Below are 15209 nucleotides of genomic sequence, written 5' to 3' on the forward strand. Positions count from 1 at the left end.
ATAAATTTAGATATATGAGAGCTTTTGTTTTAATTTTTTTGTGTTTTGTTTTCATAAGGTCTTACTATGTAGCCCAGGCTTTACTGGAACTCTGGGGTTCAGGGTTACAGGTCTGTGCCACCTGTAGGTTTGGTTTTTTTTTGTTTTTGTTTTTGTTTTTTTCTGTATTAAGTACATAACTCATTTTATGTTAGATTTCAGGAAGTTTTCTTTAGCAGGAATAAAATTGCCTTGTTTTTAAAATTTGCCTTCACAGTATATTTAAAACCATTTTTGTTACTATGTATAGATGCTATTAATTTCCCTATGCTAGATTTACTTGCCCCCCCCCCCTTGTAATACTGAAGATTTAATATTTTTCTGCCTCTGAGGTGAATTTGAGGGTCTACTTTTTTTGTGGTTTGTTAGTACTTGGGATTGAATCTTGGGTCTTACACATGCTAGTAGCCAGCTAGTCTCAAGCAGAGAGTTTAGTCTGTTGACTTGTTGTGTTCATGGTTGGCTTTGCCAAGTAAAAACCAATGTATATTTCATCTAGTTACCTAAATGATTTGGATAGAATATCCCAGACCAACTACATTCCAACTCAACAAGATGTTCTTCGGACAAGAGTGAAAACTACAGGCATTGTGGAGACACACTTCACCTTCAAGGAGCTATACTTCAAGTAAGTTAACAAGCCTTTTTTGTAAGCAGTGTTCCTTGGTTTAGAAATTTAATATATTTATTGGCCATTAACTTAATGTCACATCTGATTGAAGCCTACACAGTTTTTTTTTTTTCCTCCAGGTAGCATCAGTATTTAAATCCATTTAGAGGAAATTGAATATAAAATTAAATAGCAATTTACCTATCATTAGCATTAATCATATAATTGCCAATTTGTGTTAGTTCACATTTATTTTCGAGACTTTTCTTAGTTGTCAAATAGGTATTGACTGTTGTTAGGATTGCAACAGTACTAAATAGGTAGAAAATATCTTTCATAGATGGCTTTACTCTGACATTGTGATACCAAAGTAGAAATATTTTCTTAGCAGCACCACTCCTCTCGCTGGTTCCCTTTCCCATTAAGTTTAATGGGGTGGAGCTAAACTTGGCTTGGCTTTTGTATTGATAGCATTGTGCTCAATTAAGTTTGTAGTGCAGTGCAGATTAGGCCTGGGGATAGAGGTATTTTGCATTGGTATGATGACAGAAACAGCAATTGTTTTAGAGGACATTCTGGTGTTTTAAAAGAGTTTCTCATAGCACCAGTAATTCTTAGAAAAGGCCTCCACTTCTCTTTTTGTTAATGGTCTTTTAAAAATACTAAAACTGTTTTTAGTTCCTTTTTCTGTTTGTGACCTTTGAGGTTGGAAATAACCTTTTCTCCTTCAAGGCATGATAAGTTTTCAAGAAGTTGCTTGCTTATGATTATGTGTGACATGTGAAAGTCAGCATTATTTCATACAAAGGAAACTACTACTACCTCTGATCCTCAAATGAAGAAGTCCACACAGGACTTAAACACTAGTACCAGTTGAGGTATTGGAATCTTGGGGCAGGCGAGTTAAGACAGGGTTTCTCTGTGTAGCCTTGGCTGTCCTGTATCTCACTCTGTAGTCCATGCTGGCTTTGAACTCATAGACCCACCAGCTTCTGCCTCCCAAGTGCTGGGATTAAAGATTAAAGGTGTGCACCACTACCATCCAACAAAGTATTGAAATCTTTTTGTTTGTTTGTTTGTTTGTTTGCTTGCCTGAGACAGGGTTTCTCTATGTAGCCTTGGCTGTACTGTAACTTACTCACTCTGTAGACCAGGTTGGTCTTAAACTTAGGAGATCTGCCTGCCTCTGCCTTTTGAGTGCTGGCATTAAAGGTGTGTGCCACCAATGCCCAGTAAGGTATTGGAATCTTAGCACACTAAAATGGATTTGGAACCTGGTGAATGGTTTTAGGGTAAACTGGCTGCTTATCGTAAGTACTGGTGATTTAATTAACAAAATCAGCAGGAACTATATGGATTACCTGTGAAGTCATAGGAACGAGATGCTTCTTTGTGTATTATAAAATTAATAATTCAGTTCCAATTTTAAATACCAAGACCAATATTCAGTGTGGGAAACATTTCTGGTTGATGTCATAGATTGATCTTTAGCAAGGTAGCTTTCTTTCTATGCAAGGATCAGTAGCCAAGTCCGATTAAAGTGCCACGTCCACTTTATTATTGGCATGTAGATATCTGATTATGAAGTACTATCACCTCTCCTTTTCCTCTTCTCTCTAGGCAAAACCACTATCCATTTATTCAAACATTTATTGAGCATCTACCATATGCAAGGCATTGTATAATTGCTTACTTGCCTCTCAGTTATGAGGTAATGTTTATAAAATGTTGATCTGTTAGTGAATAATACTGTGTTATTATGTACTAAAAGCTAGCATTGGGAATTTACAGTATTCTGCTAGTTTTATGGACTTACAGAATATGGGATGTAAAGTGGAATTATTGGTGTACTAATATGCCCCTCTTTGAAAGTTTTTTATAGTGAAACATTAGCCTTTCTAAAACCTTCAATACGACTCTGGATTAAGGCCAATTTGTGATTAAATCATTTAGCTGTCATGTAAGACCAAAGGTTGCAAAGAACTGCAAGATCCTCCAAGGAAGAGTTGGGTCAGGAAGAGATAGGATGAATGTTCATGTCAAACATAATTAGAGAAATCATGTGAATCTTACTTCTCTTAATCTGTAGTGGTGAAAATCCCTGGAAATTTAGGCTCTGAGTTACTGAAGATTTCACCAGTGCAGCAGACACTAGCCTTTAAAAACTTTACCATTGCTATCAGATACAGATCTTGAGTGTGCAAGCATTTGAATGCTGATTCCATCAGACTCAGGTATTGACTAAAAGATGTAGGGCAACTGTTCCCGTCATTGTAGGAGGTAAAAATGGACACTGTTGACACAAACTTAGCACTTAGAAGTCTAAAACAAATCTGGAATAGAACACAGTGTGTGAACAATTGAGGCTTTGCTGTTGCTGATTAGGTTCAAGCAAGGTAAGGTGTTGGGGAATACTGGTTAAGTTTATTTTTGTGATAGTCTTGCTGTGTAGACAGGCTGGCCTTGAACTTGCCATTCTTCCTCAGCCTCCAAAATGCTGAGATTATAGTCATTGCCCCCAAACTTGGCACAGATTTTAAGAAAAATTATTGATCAAATTGTTAGAATCCTAGTATAAAATTTAATTTCTTCCATAATTTTCCTTATATGTTTTTCATTAACACAAGGCAAATAAACTTGGGAGTCAGAATGCAAGATGGGTGTGCAGAAACAAGCCAGTTTGAGAGGCAGCATAGTGGGGCTGAGGAAAGTCTATAGAAACTGGAGTTAGAGTGCCAGATGGTCTAGGGTAGTGCCTGGCACCATGGTAAACATCCAACAAATACTAGTTGTTATGGCTGCAGTTATCTTAAGCTGTACTGTTCAGCTCTTCATTTATCCTTTCTTTTCCTTCCTTCCTTGAATCCATTTTTAGTTCTTAACTCCGCTGACATTTGGCACATCCAGTACATGTTTTGAGAGGGAGGGAGGCTCAGCTGTGGGCTCTACTTTTAGCCACTGACAATTATTTAGACATGTTTGATTTGATCCTTGTCTTTCCTGTTATAAATGGGGTTTGAATGTGTGATAATGGGGAGGTTCTTAGCCATGACATACTAGAGAGAAATATGAGTGTGACTTTGCTGAATCTGTGTTTTCTTTCTTTACTCAGAATGTTTGATGTAGGTGGCCAAAGATCAGAACGAAAAAAATGGATTCACTGTTTTGAGGGAGTGACAGCAATTATCTTTTGTGTGGCCCTCAGTGACTATGACCTTGTTCTGGCCGAGGATGAGGAAATGGTATGTTGAAGCTTTGGAATCATCCGATACAGCTAGGAAACGAACATAACCCAGGAAAATGTGTTGCTGCCATTTGCTTACAGAAATCCAAACTTAATGCCTTTTATTTTCTTGTCAGTGAGGTTAGATTTCCAAAATCAATTGTTCCATTCCCCGTTTGCTCTTGGTAGCCACATTATGTGGGCAGGATGGCATCGTGTCAGCCACCCCTTGCCATCCCCTAACCCCAAGAATTACACAAACCAGGATTGATTCAGCTTCAAGTTGTACTAGTGCCTAACTTCTATAATTCATTTTGCTGTCCTAAGGCCTTTTGGTATGTAAATGAATCTGCTTTCATTTTGATGCTAACCTGTTGTAACCCTGTTTGTTTTTCAGAACCGGATGCATGAAAGCATGAAATTGTTTGACAGCATTTGTAACAACAAATGGTTTACAGACACGTCAATCATCCTCTTTCTTAATAAGAAAGACCTTTTTGAGGAAAAGATAAAGAGGAGCCCATTAACAATCTGTTACCCAGAATACACAGGTAAAGGTCGTGGTCTCTGTGTGGCTGTGTCTTGGGACAGCACTGATGGCTCACACATTCACTGACAGTAGCCTCAGCACTAAGTGTCTGAGTAAGATCCCTTAAGTTTAATTACTTCAGAGATCAGTGTCCCAATTTTTTTGAGGAAAATGAAGTATAAAAATTAAATTTTAGCATATGTCCAAAGAGATACAAAACACAAAATTTAAAAAAACTAATATTAGGGGCTGGAGAGATGGCTCAGCGGTTAAGAGCACCAACTGCTCTTCCAAAGGTCCTGAGTTCAATTCCCAGTTCCCAGCAACCACATGGTGGCTCACAACCATCCGTTATAAGATCTGGTGCCCTCTTCTGGTGCGCAGATGTACATGGAAGCAGAATGTTGTATACAAATAAACAAATAAAATCTTAAAAAAAAAAAAAAAACAAAAAAAACCTAATATTAGTCCCAGAAAGAAATTCGAAAATAGCTTTATAATGTAAAATATATATTACCAGAAGTAAGCTGGTATAGTAATTCAGCCCTGATGGAGTCAGTGTATCACAGATACATAACAAGGGTTTCTCCCTACACAGTCAGTGTGTTTTTTCTCTAGGAGCAATAACAGTTATGTGGGTTATTAAAAGGATGATGTGGAATAAAAGCGTATTGAGAAGGGGAATTGCATGTAAGTAGTAAGGAGGCTGACAAGTGGCCTGGCTTGTTCTGAATATGGCAGCAGTGGAATTTACAGTGGTGGAAGGGATGAGGAACTTGTGAAGAGTTTCCTCGGGTACACACTGTAGGAGCAGCGCTGTAGCAGGAGTGCAGTGAAGATAGTAAGGTGGTTAGTAAGGGCTGTCTTAGGTACAAAGAAAACCTTTTGCTGAGAGCTGGGAGGTACATCTTAGAAGCCAGGGGCAAAGATGCAGGTGGGTCTAAGAATGAAATTCAGCTGGGTGGTGGTGGCGCACGCGTTTAATCCCAGCACTTGGGAGGCAGAGACAGGCACATCTCTGTGAGTTCAAGGCCAGCCTGGTCTACAGAGTGAGTTCCAGGACAGCTCCCAAAGCTACAGAGAAACCCTGTCCCGAAAAACCAAGATAAATAAATAAACAAGCAGGTGGGAAAATAGAATTAAAATTCAAGTTAGCATAAAGGGATAAGCCAATTGTGGTATATATCTAGAGTTTTAACTTAGTCATAAAAAGAACTAAATACTAGTAGGTGCTGTATCTTAGATAAACCTCAGAAACACTATACTAAGTAAAAGAATCCAAACATAAAAGTTATATAATGTTTGGGTCCTTTTATATACTATATCTAAAATAGGCAATCCTTAGAAAAAAGAAGCATATTTTGTGTTTGGGGGGGGCATGTTACTTAATGATTACAAGAGTATTTTTCTCAAATGATGATATTTTGAAACTAAGATGGTAGTAGTTGTATAATGAATGTCATGAATATACTAAATGTTCTAGAGTAACATACTTAAAAATGGTTAAATATATATTTGGTGAAATTTCCTTATAATTATGGGGGGCACTGATTGCTCAATGGTAAAGATCACTTTTTACAGAGGATGCAGACTTGGTTCCTAGTACCCATATGGTGAGCTATAATCACCTGTAACTCAAGTTGTAGGGGATCCAGTGCCCTCTTCTGGTTTCTGTAGGTACCTACACATGAAATTGAAGAAGAAAAAAAAAAAAAAAACTTTACCATTTAAAAAAAAAAAAAAAAACTTTTACAATTTTACAAATGTTTATATGGGGGCATTGTTTCCCTCCTCCTGGCCCCATTTCTGAGGGTGCGAGCACTGGCCTCACCATTAGAGCCTTTGGTTTCCTTTTCAGCATAGAAAGTACCTCTTAGACCAGAGAAGAGATACTGGAGGGGTAGTTGAAACCTTTTGACTTTAGGAGTGTTAAAAATGTCATCTGAGCCAGGCATTGGTGGCGCACACCTTTAATCCCAGCACTTGGGAGGCAGAGGCAGGCGGAGCTCTGTGAGTTCAAGGCCAGCCTGGTCTCCAGAGCGAGTGCCAGGATAGGCACCAAAGTTACACAGAGAAACTCTGTCTCAAAAAAAAAAAAAAAACCTAAAACAAAAATGTCATCTGTTCAGAGTAAGGAGGTAAGAATTAGATGTGTTTATAGAAGATGAACATGTTGAGGACAGGAAAAGAAATCTTGACTAGAAAGGTTGACATTGATGTTGAGTGGCTCACTACACATACACATGAAAGATCCTTCAGTATCACGCTATCTTGTTGTGAACTTGAAGACTGTTTCCCACCAACTTTGTTCTGAAACTTGAGCATGCCTACAGTCCTGGGTTATCAGGCATCAGTATATGTTCGTACTGGATAAAATTCCCTTTTCTCTTGTCTGTCCTTTTAAATTTAGAAACTTTCTTTCAGATTTCAAGAAACATGCTTTAGGCACCTACTAAGTATTCTTCCTTTAGTTCTTTATTCTATGTGATATTCTTTTATGAGCTCCCCTCTCTTTCCCAGTCTTTATGCACTGAGTTAATGCTTCTTGTCAAGCTTGATCTCACTGAAAATAGCCTTTGGTTTATGGAAACAACTGCATGTTGTCTTTATAGTTTACCTGGATAAACTGGCAGTTTCTAAGTCTGTCCTAATTAAAGGCTTCCCAAGGCCAAAAGATGGTGTAGAGGGTAGAGACTAGTGCTAATTATAAATATTAAAAATAAGGCATACTGTTGGTCTTCTCTTGCTCCTACTCTTAAAAAGCAACAGTTCTATTGGGATAGACTTCACCTCAGTGTGTTGTTAGTTGTGCATGGTCATGCCTGAATCTCAGCACGGGAAGATGAGGTAGGAAGTCATGTGTTTGAAACCATTCCAGGGTGGAAATGACCTTGTGGCAAAGGATGTTACTAGGCTCTGACTTCTTTCCCATCTGCTGGTTTGCCTTTGCCTGTGCCTCTTTAAAATGGGAATGATTCTGAAATGAATGCTTTACCTTTTTGGAATCCTTATTTCAGATTCACTGCAAGGGGTAAAATGTGTCATTTTAAGTAGATTCATTCTCTAGAAACAGACCCAACTACTCTTCTAGTTCTTTTGCATAGTCTAGATTTCTTTTTCAGCTGAAAAATCTAAATGAAGAGGAAGTGAAACTTGTTACTTTCCTCATTCTCTGTGTGTGATGGTTTTATTTTAGGTACAGTGGTAGTCTGTTTTCATGAAAATTCTAATGATTATAGAAAATCCTAATAACAGTAGAAATGGAGGAAGAATTCTGTTTGTAATCGATTGTGTTGTGTGCCTTTCTTACGTAAATACTGATGACCTAACTTAGCTGGGTGCAGGCAGCTGTTACAACTTGAGCTGACAATGTTGGTTGTATGTTTCAGGTTCCAATACGTACGAAGAGGCAGCTGCTTACATTCAGTGCCAGTTTGAAGATCTGAACCGAAGAAAAGATACCAAGGAGATCTACACTCACTTCACCTGTGCCACAGACACCAAAAATGTGCAGTTTGTTTTTGATGCTGTTACAGATGTCATCATTAAAAACAACTTAAAGGAATGTGGACTTTATTGAGAGGATGGCATTAGTAAAAGGTAAAACTTTAGACAGTTTAGTTGCACTGTTATGGTGGGGTGTTTTGCCTTTGTAAATGTTTTTCTAATTGACAATGTTCTTCTTTTTTAGTTACTGCAATGAGTGTTGAGACCAGACATCATCTGCTGTCTCTTGGGTCAGCTACAAGCATGGCGGGACCAGGGAATGGCAGCAGCATGCAGAATCTTAGCACTCTTTAGCACAATCTTCTGTATTAGGGAATGTTTAGTTGGCATGAGATGTTCAAATCAGACATCGGAATTGGAACAACTGTAAACTGTGGTTGACTCATCAAGGCATCACTTGGATTTTATATTCTCAAATGTTTAGGGCATATTGAAGTCGAGGTGCTGCATTCCAGAACTTAAATATGTAGCTCACTTTTTTTTCCTTTTTAAACAAATCACCCGTAGTTAATTTCTAAGGTTTTTCTCATCAAGAGAAGAAAAACTAAAAAATCGTGCTTGTTTGCAAAAGAATCTTGAAAGAACTCAGTCTTAACTATGCACATGATGTGACCAGACATCTTGAAAATATTCCTCTTAGTAGGAACTGTTTGTTTTTAGCTCTTGGTACGGTCAGACGCAATATTTCCATAATTAAAATTCTTCCTGGTTATTGGGACTACGTTAATATAGCTTTTCTGACTGAAATGTATGTTACTGTTATGTTTAATGTGCCACGATGGCTTCTAACAGCAATTACTTGGAGAGTTCTACAGTATGCGTTTAGCTCTCATTTCTTTAAGCTTATGGTTGAAGATTAACCTTGTTTATGCTGATTACCAAATTACTAGTGAATACTGACGTAATATGGTAAACTCCTCTTCTTGGATACAGACACACCCAGGATAGCTGTCAATTAGATGTGCAAACTGCTAAATTGAGAACCAATGACTTGCTGCTACAGATCTACTAAATTGACCACTTTGAGTCTTGTCTGTTTGTCTCAGTCATAGGGAATTTTGTATAAGGTGCCTCTTGTTTTCCATCTCTGTGGCCTTTTTGGTTGGGAGACATCTCAAGTGTATTAACAGTGTGTGCTTTTCTTTTGTAAATGTGGTGCCAAATCCCTGTTTGCCATCGTTTTTACTGTAGCAATGCTAATTGTAGTAGTGATCCTTAGTTAGTATGTTCTTTTTCTAAAACTTGCATTTTGGAACTTTTTTCCACTTTGTCATGTGTACAGATTTTAATCTGTTACAGCTGGCAGCAGTATTAAAACAGTGAGTAAAGAGTCCAGGTTTGCTCTGCTTGTAACTGGTCCTTTCTGGAAATCCTGTCTTGTGTTTCCTTTTGCCCCTCTTGAGTATGCTTTGGCCTTTGTCTAAGAGTGGGTTTAGGTAGAAGGGGGTCTCTGAAAGTCTAGTTCTTCAATGTAGTAATATTATCAAATCTAGGACTGAGGGCTTTATGTCCAGTCTATGTACAAGGGATATGAGTCATAATTAGCTTCTGATTTACATTCTGCTTGTGCTGAGAGCTACAGTTCTTTTGTACAATATTTAGCAAATGTCATTAACACTGAGTGGATCACTGAGGGATGGCAAACAGAGAATGCATTTTGAGCATTTCAGATCAGTAGTTGGAGCAGTGCCTTTTGAGGTCCAGTCTTTTCAGATTGGATCCGTTTCATCTTTTGATGTTACCTCCTACTCATTTAAAAGGTTGATGGTCAGAACTGCTTTGGAAAGCAAGCCACAGTGACCAGTGCCTTTGCTGGCAGCTTTTAAAATTTTTTAATTCTCACAGAAAATCATTATTATGCAGACAGTATAACTATTATCTGACAAGCATTTCTTTAGGGCTAGGAAAATACCATCGGAAAGAAAGAAAAGTGTTGATTTCAGTCAGCAATGGACTTAATTCCCACAGTGTAGGGGTTCCTAAGTCTTACTCTGAATTTGTCTTTTCTTTATTGTATTCTGTAATATAAAAACATTGAAAACAAGAGCTAGTGAAATGTTGTTTTCATAACTTTTCTATACTTTGGGATTAGTGAAATGGTGTTGATAATTAAAATAATAGATATCCAAATTTAATTTTACTTTAGAATGCATTTTGTATTTTCATTTGAATCTGTCTATTTTTTAAACCTTTCTATTAATTAAAAATACAAGTTCTCCACTTCTTTGCCTCTACATACCACTTTTATTTGCTTTCTGTTTACACGAAGTCATTCTCATCATCCAGGTGCCTTCTTTTAGGACAGACGGGAGGCAGTTGAAGTTTTCAGCGATGACCTGAAGGGGAAAAATCACCTAAAGCTGTCTGAAGAGCTTCTTAGCTGTGAACTGTTAAAGTGTTTCTGTTCAGCTAGGCTTTGAGATCACTACTTTGTATTTTGAAGAACATTTCTTAGGCAGAGTCAGAATGTGAAAGTTAAACATCTTATGAGCCTGGAGGAAAAAAGATTGATGCCAAACGTTAGGAGTTTCCTCTGGAAAATGCTGGAGTTTTGTGATGGATAATGTTCATTTTGAGGTGGCCAGACCTTTGGACCATCTAAGAAGTCAGCTAAGAAAATTAATGTTGAATTAATAAAACACGATCAATAGACTTTATCCTTGGGAGGATGGCAACCATAACCTTTGTTGTTGGCAGCCACATTTTCTCCTGAGTGGAAACTTGAGCAGATAGGAGATGGTCTCTCTTTCCTTACCTAATCAGTTCAGGCAGGTAATAGACTACACCTTCTGCTGTGAAAGTCCCCAAACCATTACAGGTCCTTATCACACAGCCACTTACACACCTACCCCCCAAACACACACAGTTACTGTTTCCAGCTACTTCTGTGAAGGACAACATACTTTAGAATTCGTCAGGGTAGTACAGTTTTGTTTTTTCCACCCCATACCATGCCTGACTTGGCTTGGCGCTTCTCGGGAATGAGATGACACTGGGGGTACATAGTTAGTTTATGCAGATTCCCTGACTAAACTGAACTAAATCAAATCTCACAAAGACATCCTGGGAAAATGTGTGTGTGGGGGTGTTTGTTTGTTTTTGTTTTTGTTTTTTTGTTTGCTTGTTTTACTAAATCCCTTAAGCAACTTGTGCCAAAAGTTGAGGGCAACAGAACAGACTAATATTGACAAGAACACTTGAATCCATTACAGAACATACATAATCTCAAAGTCACTAGTGAGTGACAGGAACTTTGAATACTTCTGGGTGTTAGGGACATGACTCTGTGGTTAAGAGCTCTGGCTGCTATTTCAGAGGCCTTATTTCAGTTCCCAGCACTCACACGGCAACTCACAACCGTCTATAGCTCCATCCCTGGGATTGTGACACCCTCTTCTGTGGACACCAGGTACAAGTGGTACACATACATATATACAGGCAAAACACTCATACACAGAAAATAGAAATGTCTTAAATTTTTATATTTTTCACACTTTAAAGTGCCTTTCACACAAACAATTGGTGTAAGGATTGGTGGGTCAAAAACATCCCTACATCTTAGGTGCAGAGTATTTAATTTTTATATAAAATTTCAAAAGACACTTAAGATACCCAAACATATATTTCTACTTCAGTTGTTTATAGTATTTATAAGCAGTGAAAGGTTTAAAAATTCCATGACAAGTGACTATTAAATGTAATAACAGATGAATGTGCACTTATGGGGATCACAAGGTGGCAGAAGTAATAAATAATTAGTGATACGTTATTGCAGTGTATTAACATTGATTTTGTGTGGTCTGGCTTATATCATTTCCTATCTCTAGGCCCACCTCAATATTCGTTGGGCTACTCAGACATTTTAACTGAGAAGTTTGTTTGTGAGATTCCCCAGGAATAGAATACAAGAAATTACTTTTTTCTCTTTTTATCTTTGCTCATGTAGGACAAAAGTCCTGAGACCTCTTAGAAATCTTAGGAGCCTGAGAATTACTTGGCGTACTGAGTTCTGCTCTTTTCTCGGCTTTTCCTAAGCCACGAACGTTTGAACAGGTCGCTTTCAGTCTTACATTCCTTTTGTGTTGTCCAAAGATGGGCTGCATGTGACAGGGCAAAGACCTTTGTTTTGTATTTCAGCCATCCTTATTTTCTGTTCACACTGGTATGTTCCCTTCTACTATCTCAGTATGCCTGTCTGACCTACAAAAACTTCACGTTGTTAACAAGCGGCAACCCCAGAGGCACTTGCTGTCCCTGCTGGAATCTGTGCTCTGAGGGCTGTGCTGGGTGGAAAGGGCAGGGGGAGGTAAGCCCTCTTCCCCCTTCACCTCCCTCCCAGCGTTGCTGCTGTGGCACCTCAAGAACGTGTGAAGTGACTGGCTGGAGTAGAGACTCTGAAAGTATGTGTGTCTTTCACCAAATGACTGCTGCTTTTGTGTCTCATTCCTTTATCTGCAGAAAGTGCACCAGCACGTCGCTAATCATTTTTTCCTTATTTTTATTGGCAGGAAAGAATACATGACAAGAACATCCAAGTTTAATAATTAAGCATAAAGTTGAATAGCATTAACCACTATTGTATTTCCATCACCCCCATCCATCTCCAAAATTTATTTCTTCCCCCAGGTCTCTCTGACTTCCAGGCCCATTTTTCCATGTTTTAAATACCTCAGATAAGTGGGGTTTTACAGTATTTGTCCTGTCATGTCATCATAGTATTTAAAAACTCATCAGATGTATGTGAAATTTTAGTAGTCTGTGTTTGTGTTGTCACCAATCATGCTGTGATAGGGAAGTGCCTCACAGCCTCTCACTGCCGCCTAAGGGTGTAAACATTTCTGTGAGTTTGGGGCCAACATAGTCTACACAGTGAGACAGTGTTTCAAAAACAAATAAATAAAAACACAAGCAAGCAAACAAAGCGGAAACAGGCCATTTATGTAAAAGTAAAAGTTGTCTCTGTAGCTCTGAAGAGTAGAGTGGAGGGACAGTGTCAGCCTGCCAGGCTGAGCTGGAGTAAAGATGCTTGGCGACACCAACTGCATTCCTCCATCTCCTCGGAGGTGAGCCCTGGCCAAGTTTCAAAGTACAGATGAGTGGGTGACTGACTGGGTGTTAGGCAGTGTAGCCAGTTTGTATAACCACATCCTCATCTCAATTGAAAAGCAGCTGGGATACGGCCTTAAGGAGTCACTGTTTCTCCTCTGTCTGCCAAGAAAATAATTTTGTGAGATGCAAGGTACATTATGTGAATTTGTGAGCCAGTTAAACATTAAAATATCTGTCAGAAAATGGTAGAGAACTAAAATGCAACTCGGGTTTTGGCTTGAGAATTTTATTGTTCTGCCAGAAGTCCTGTTCCATTGGCTCTTATAATAGAGGGCAAGTTTTGTGTATCAGTAGCCAAAGAGATAAGGAGAAGCAAAGAGTCCAGTCCAGTCTGGAGGGGAAGCTCTCCTATGAGGAGCAAATAGGGTAAAATTGTTTTAAGGCCTGAATGCACAACCACACTCTGGGTTCTGTTTTTTGAGACAGGATCTCATGGCGATCCTCTTGCCTCTGCCTCCTGAATGCAGTGCTGAAATTAAAGCTGTGTGACACTACTCCTGGCTGTAACTCCAATTTCTTAAGTTGGGTGTTAAAAGATCCGGTGTCTGCAAATAAAATTGCTTAATTTGCTTGTTTTCTTTGTAATTCTGAATTTTATGCATTTTAAAGCATTTTGAGGGGCAGAATGATGCCTCAGTAGTTTAAAAACACTGGTTGCAGCCTATAATCCACAACCCCAGAGAAGCTAGAACCCCCTTCAAGAAACAGATGCAACTAGCCAATGGGCCAAGCTCCTGGAGTACAGTCGAAGTGAAGGAGGAGCGAAAATATGAACAAAGGAGTCAAGTCCGTGATGGGGAAACCTACAGAATCAGCTGACCCAAGCTAGTGAGAGATCATTGACTCAGGTCTGACAAATGGGGAACCAGCATAAGACCAAACTGGACTCCTTAATACAGATGACAATGGTGTGGCTGGGACAATATTGAGGCCACTGGCAGTGGGTCCATGATCTAACACTAACGCACAAACTGACTTAGTGGAACCCATTCTATATGGAGAGATACCATGCCCAGCCTAGACATGGGGGTGTGGGAAGTGGAGAGGTGCCTTGGTCCTGCCTCAATGAGATGATGGGACAGACTTAGTAGACTTCCTTGGGGCGGCCATACCCTCTCTGTGGAGCAGATGGGAGGAGCAGGAAGAAAGGAGGTGGGGGGGGGACTGGGATTGAAATGTAAAAAATAATAAATAACAACAAAACCACTGGTTGCTCTTCCAGAGGACCTGGGTTCTATTCCCAGCATCCACATGGTGTCTCCCAAATCATGTGACTAGTTCCAGGTTCTGATGTCAGTGGACAACTAGCATACCAGCATCCAAGTGGTTCACAGACATAATCAGGCAAAACACTCATACACACAAAATAAGAATCTTAACAAAACCTTCTGAGATGGGAGTGTTGGTGCGTGCCTGTAGTCCTCTTCCCTGGACTGAAGCAAATGGATCTCTTGAACTCACAAACTCAAGCAGTTTTGGCAATACAATGAGACCCCATCTCATAAAAACAGAAAAAGCAAACAGAATCACTCTGAAGAGAGATCCATAGCCTCTCTCATCCTGCTGTAGGAGTTCGTGATCTAAGACACTCAGAATCATTGTATGCTTAGAGTGGACAGATTGCTGATGGCTTGTATTGCCTTTCTACAAAGTGCTTTGCCCAGGTGGGATTTGTTTATTATTTATTTTTGTTTGAAGGGGTCTTTGTTGATGTTACTAGCCATACCTAGAGTAGTTCCTAGGGTGATTCTGGCAGGTTGGGGTGTGTGTGTATGTATGCATGTGTGTTCATTTACTTGTTCAGAATATTAAGTGAATCCTCATTTCAGTGGTCGCAGATCAGTTCTTTGGTGCCTTTTTTCAAGCTCGTGAGGCTGGCTGGCTCTCTAGTATTAATATTGCTGGAAGCAGCTAAGTGTGAATGGGTGTTTCTGGCAAGGAGCAGATTTTCATTTTAATTGACACTTTCTTTTATGCATTAAACCATGGATGCCAAGTGCTTTCCTCACTAGTAGTTGTAAATGCTAAATCTATACATGGCTTCACCACCTCCTGTCAAGATAAATGCAAGCTTCATTTCCCCTCAGAGCAGTTCAAAGGAATAATTTACCCCTGGTTTGCTTGGGAAGATGTTTGCAGCCAGCCTCACGTGGACCCAGCTGCAAAAATTCCCAGTGCCTAAAGCAAGCTCA

The 15209-nt window shown here is 39.2% G+C and overlaps 1 protein-coding gene across 1 annotated transcript in view; it reads left to right on the forward strand.

Annotated features, from left to right (window-relative positions):
- Positions 1–7981, forward strand: part of Gnai3 (G protein subunit alpha i3) — a 35096-nt gene extending 27115 nt beyond the window's left edge. The window contains 4 exon segments of the mRNA NM_001244058.1: positions 539–667; positions 3762–3891; positions 4270–4423; positions 7791–7981. Of these exon segments, the coding sequence (NP_001230987.1) occupies positions 539–667; positions 3762–3891; positions 4270–4423; positions 7791–7981 (604 nt within the window).
- The last annotated feature ends 7228 nt before the right edge of the window (positions 7982–15209 follow it).

Source organism: Cricetulus griseus, assembly GCF_003668045.3.
Source record: "Cricetulus griseus strain 17A/GY chromosome 1 unlocalized genomic scaffold, alternate assembly CriGri-PICRH-1.0 chr1_0, whole genome shotgun sequence".
In the NCBI taxonomy this organism is placed as follows: Eukaryota; Metazoa; Chordata; class Mammalia; order Rodentia; family Cricetidae; genus Cricetulus; species Cricetulus griseus.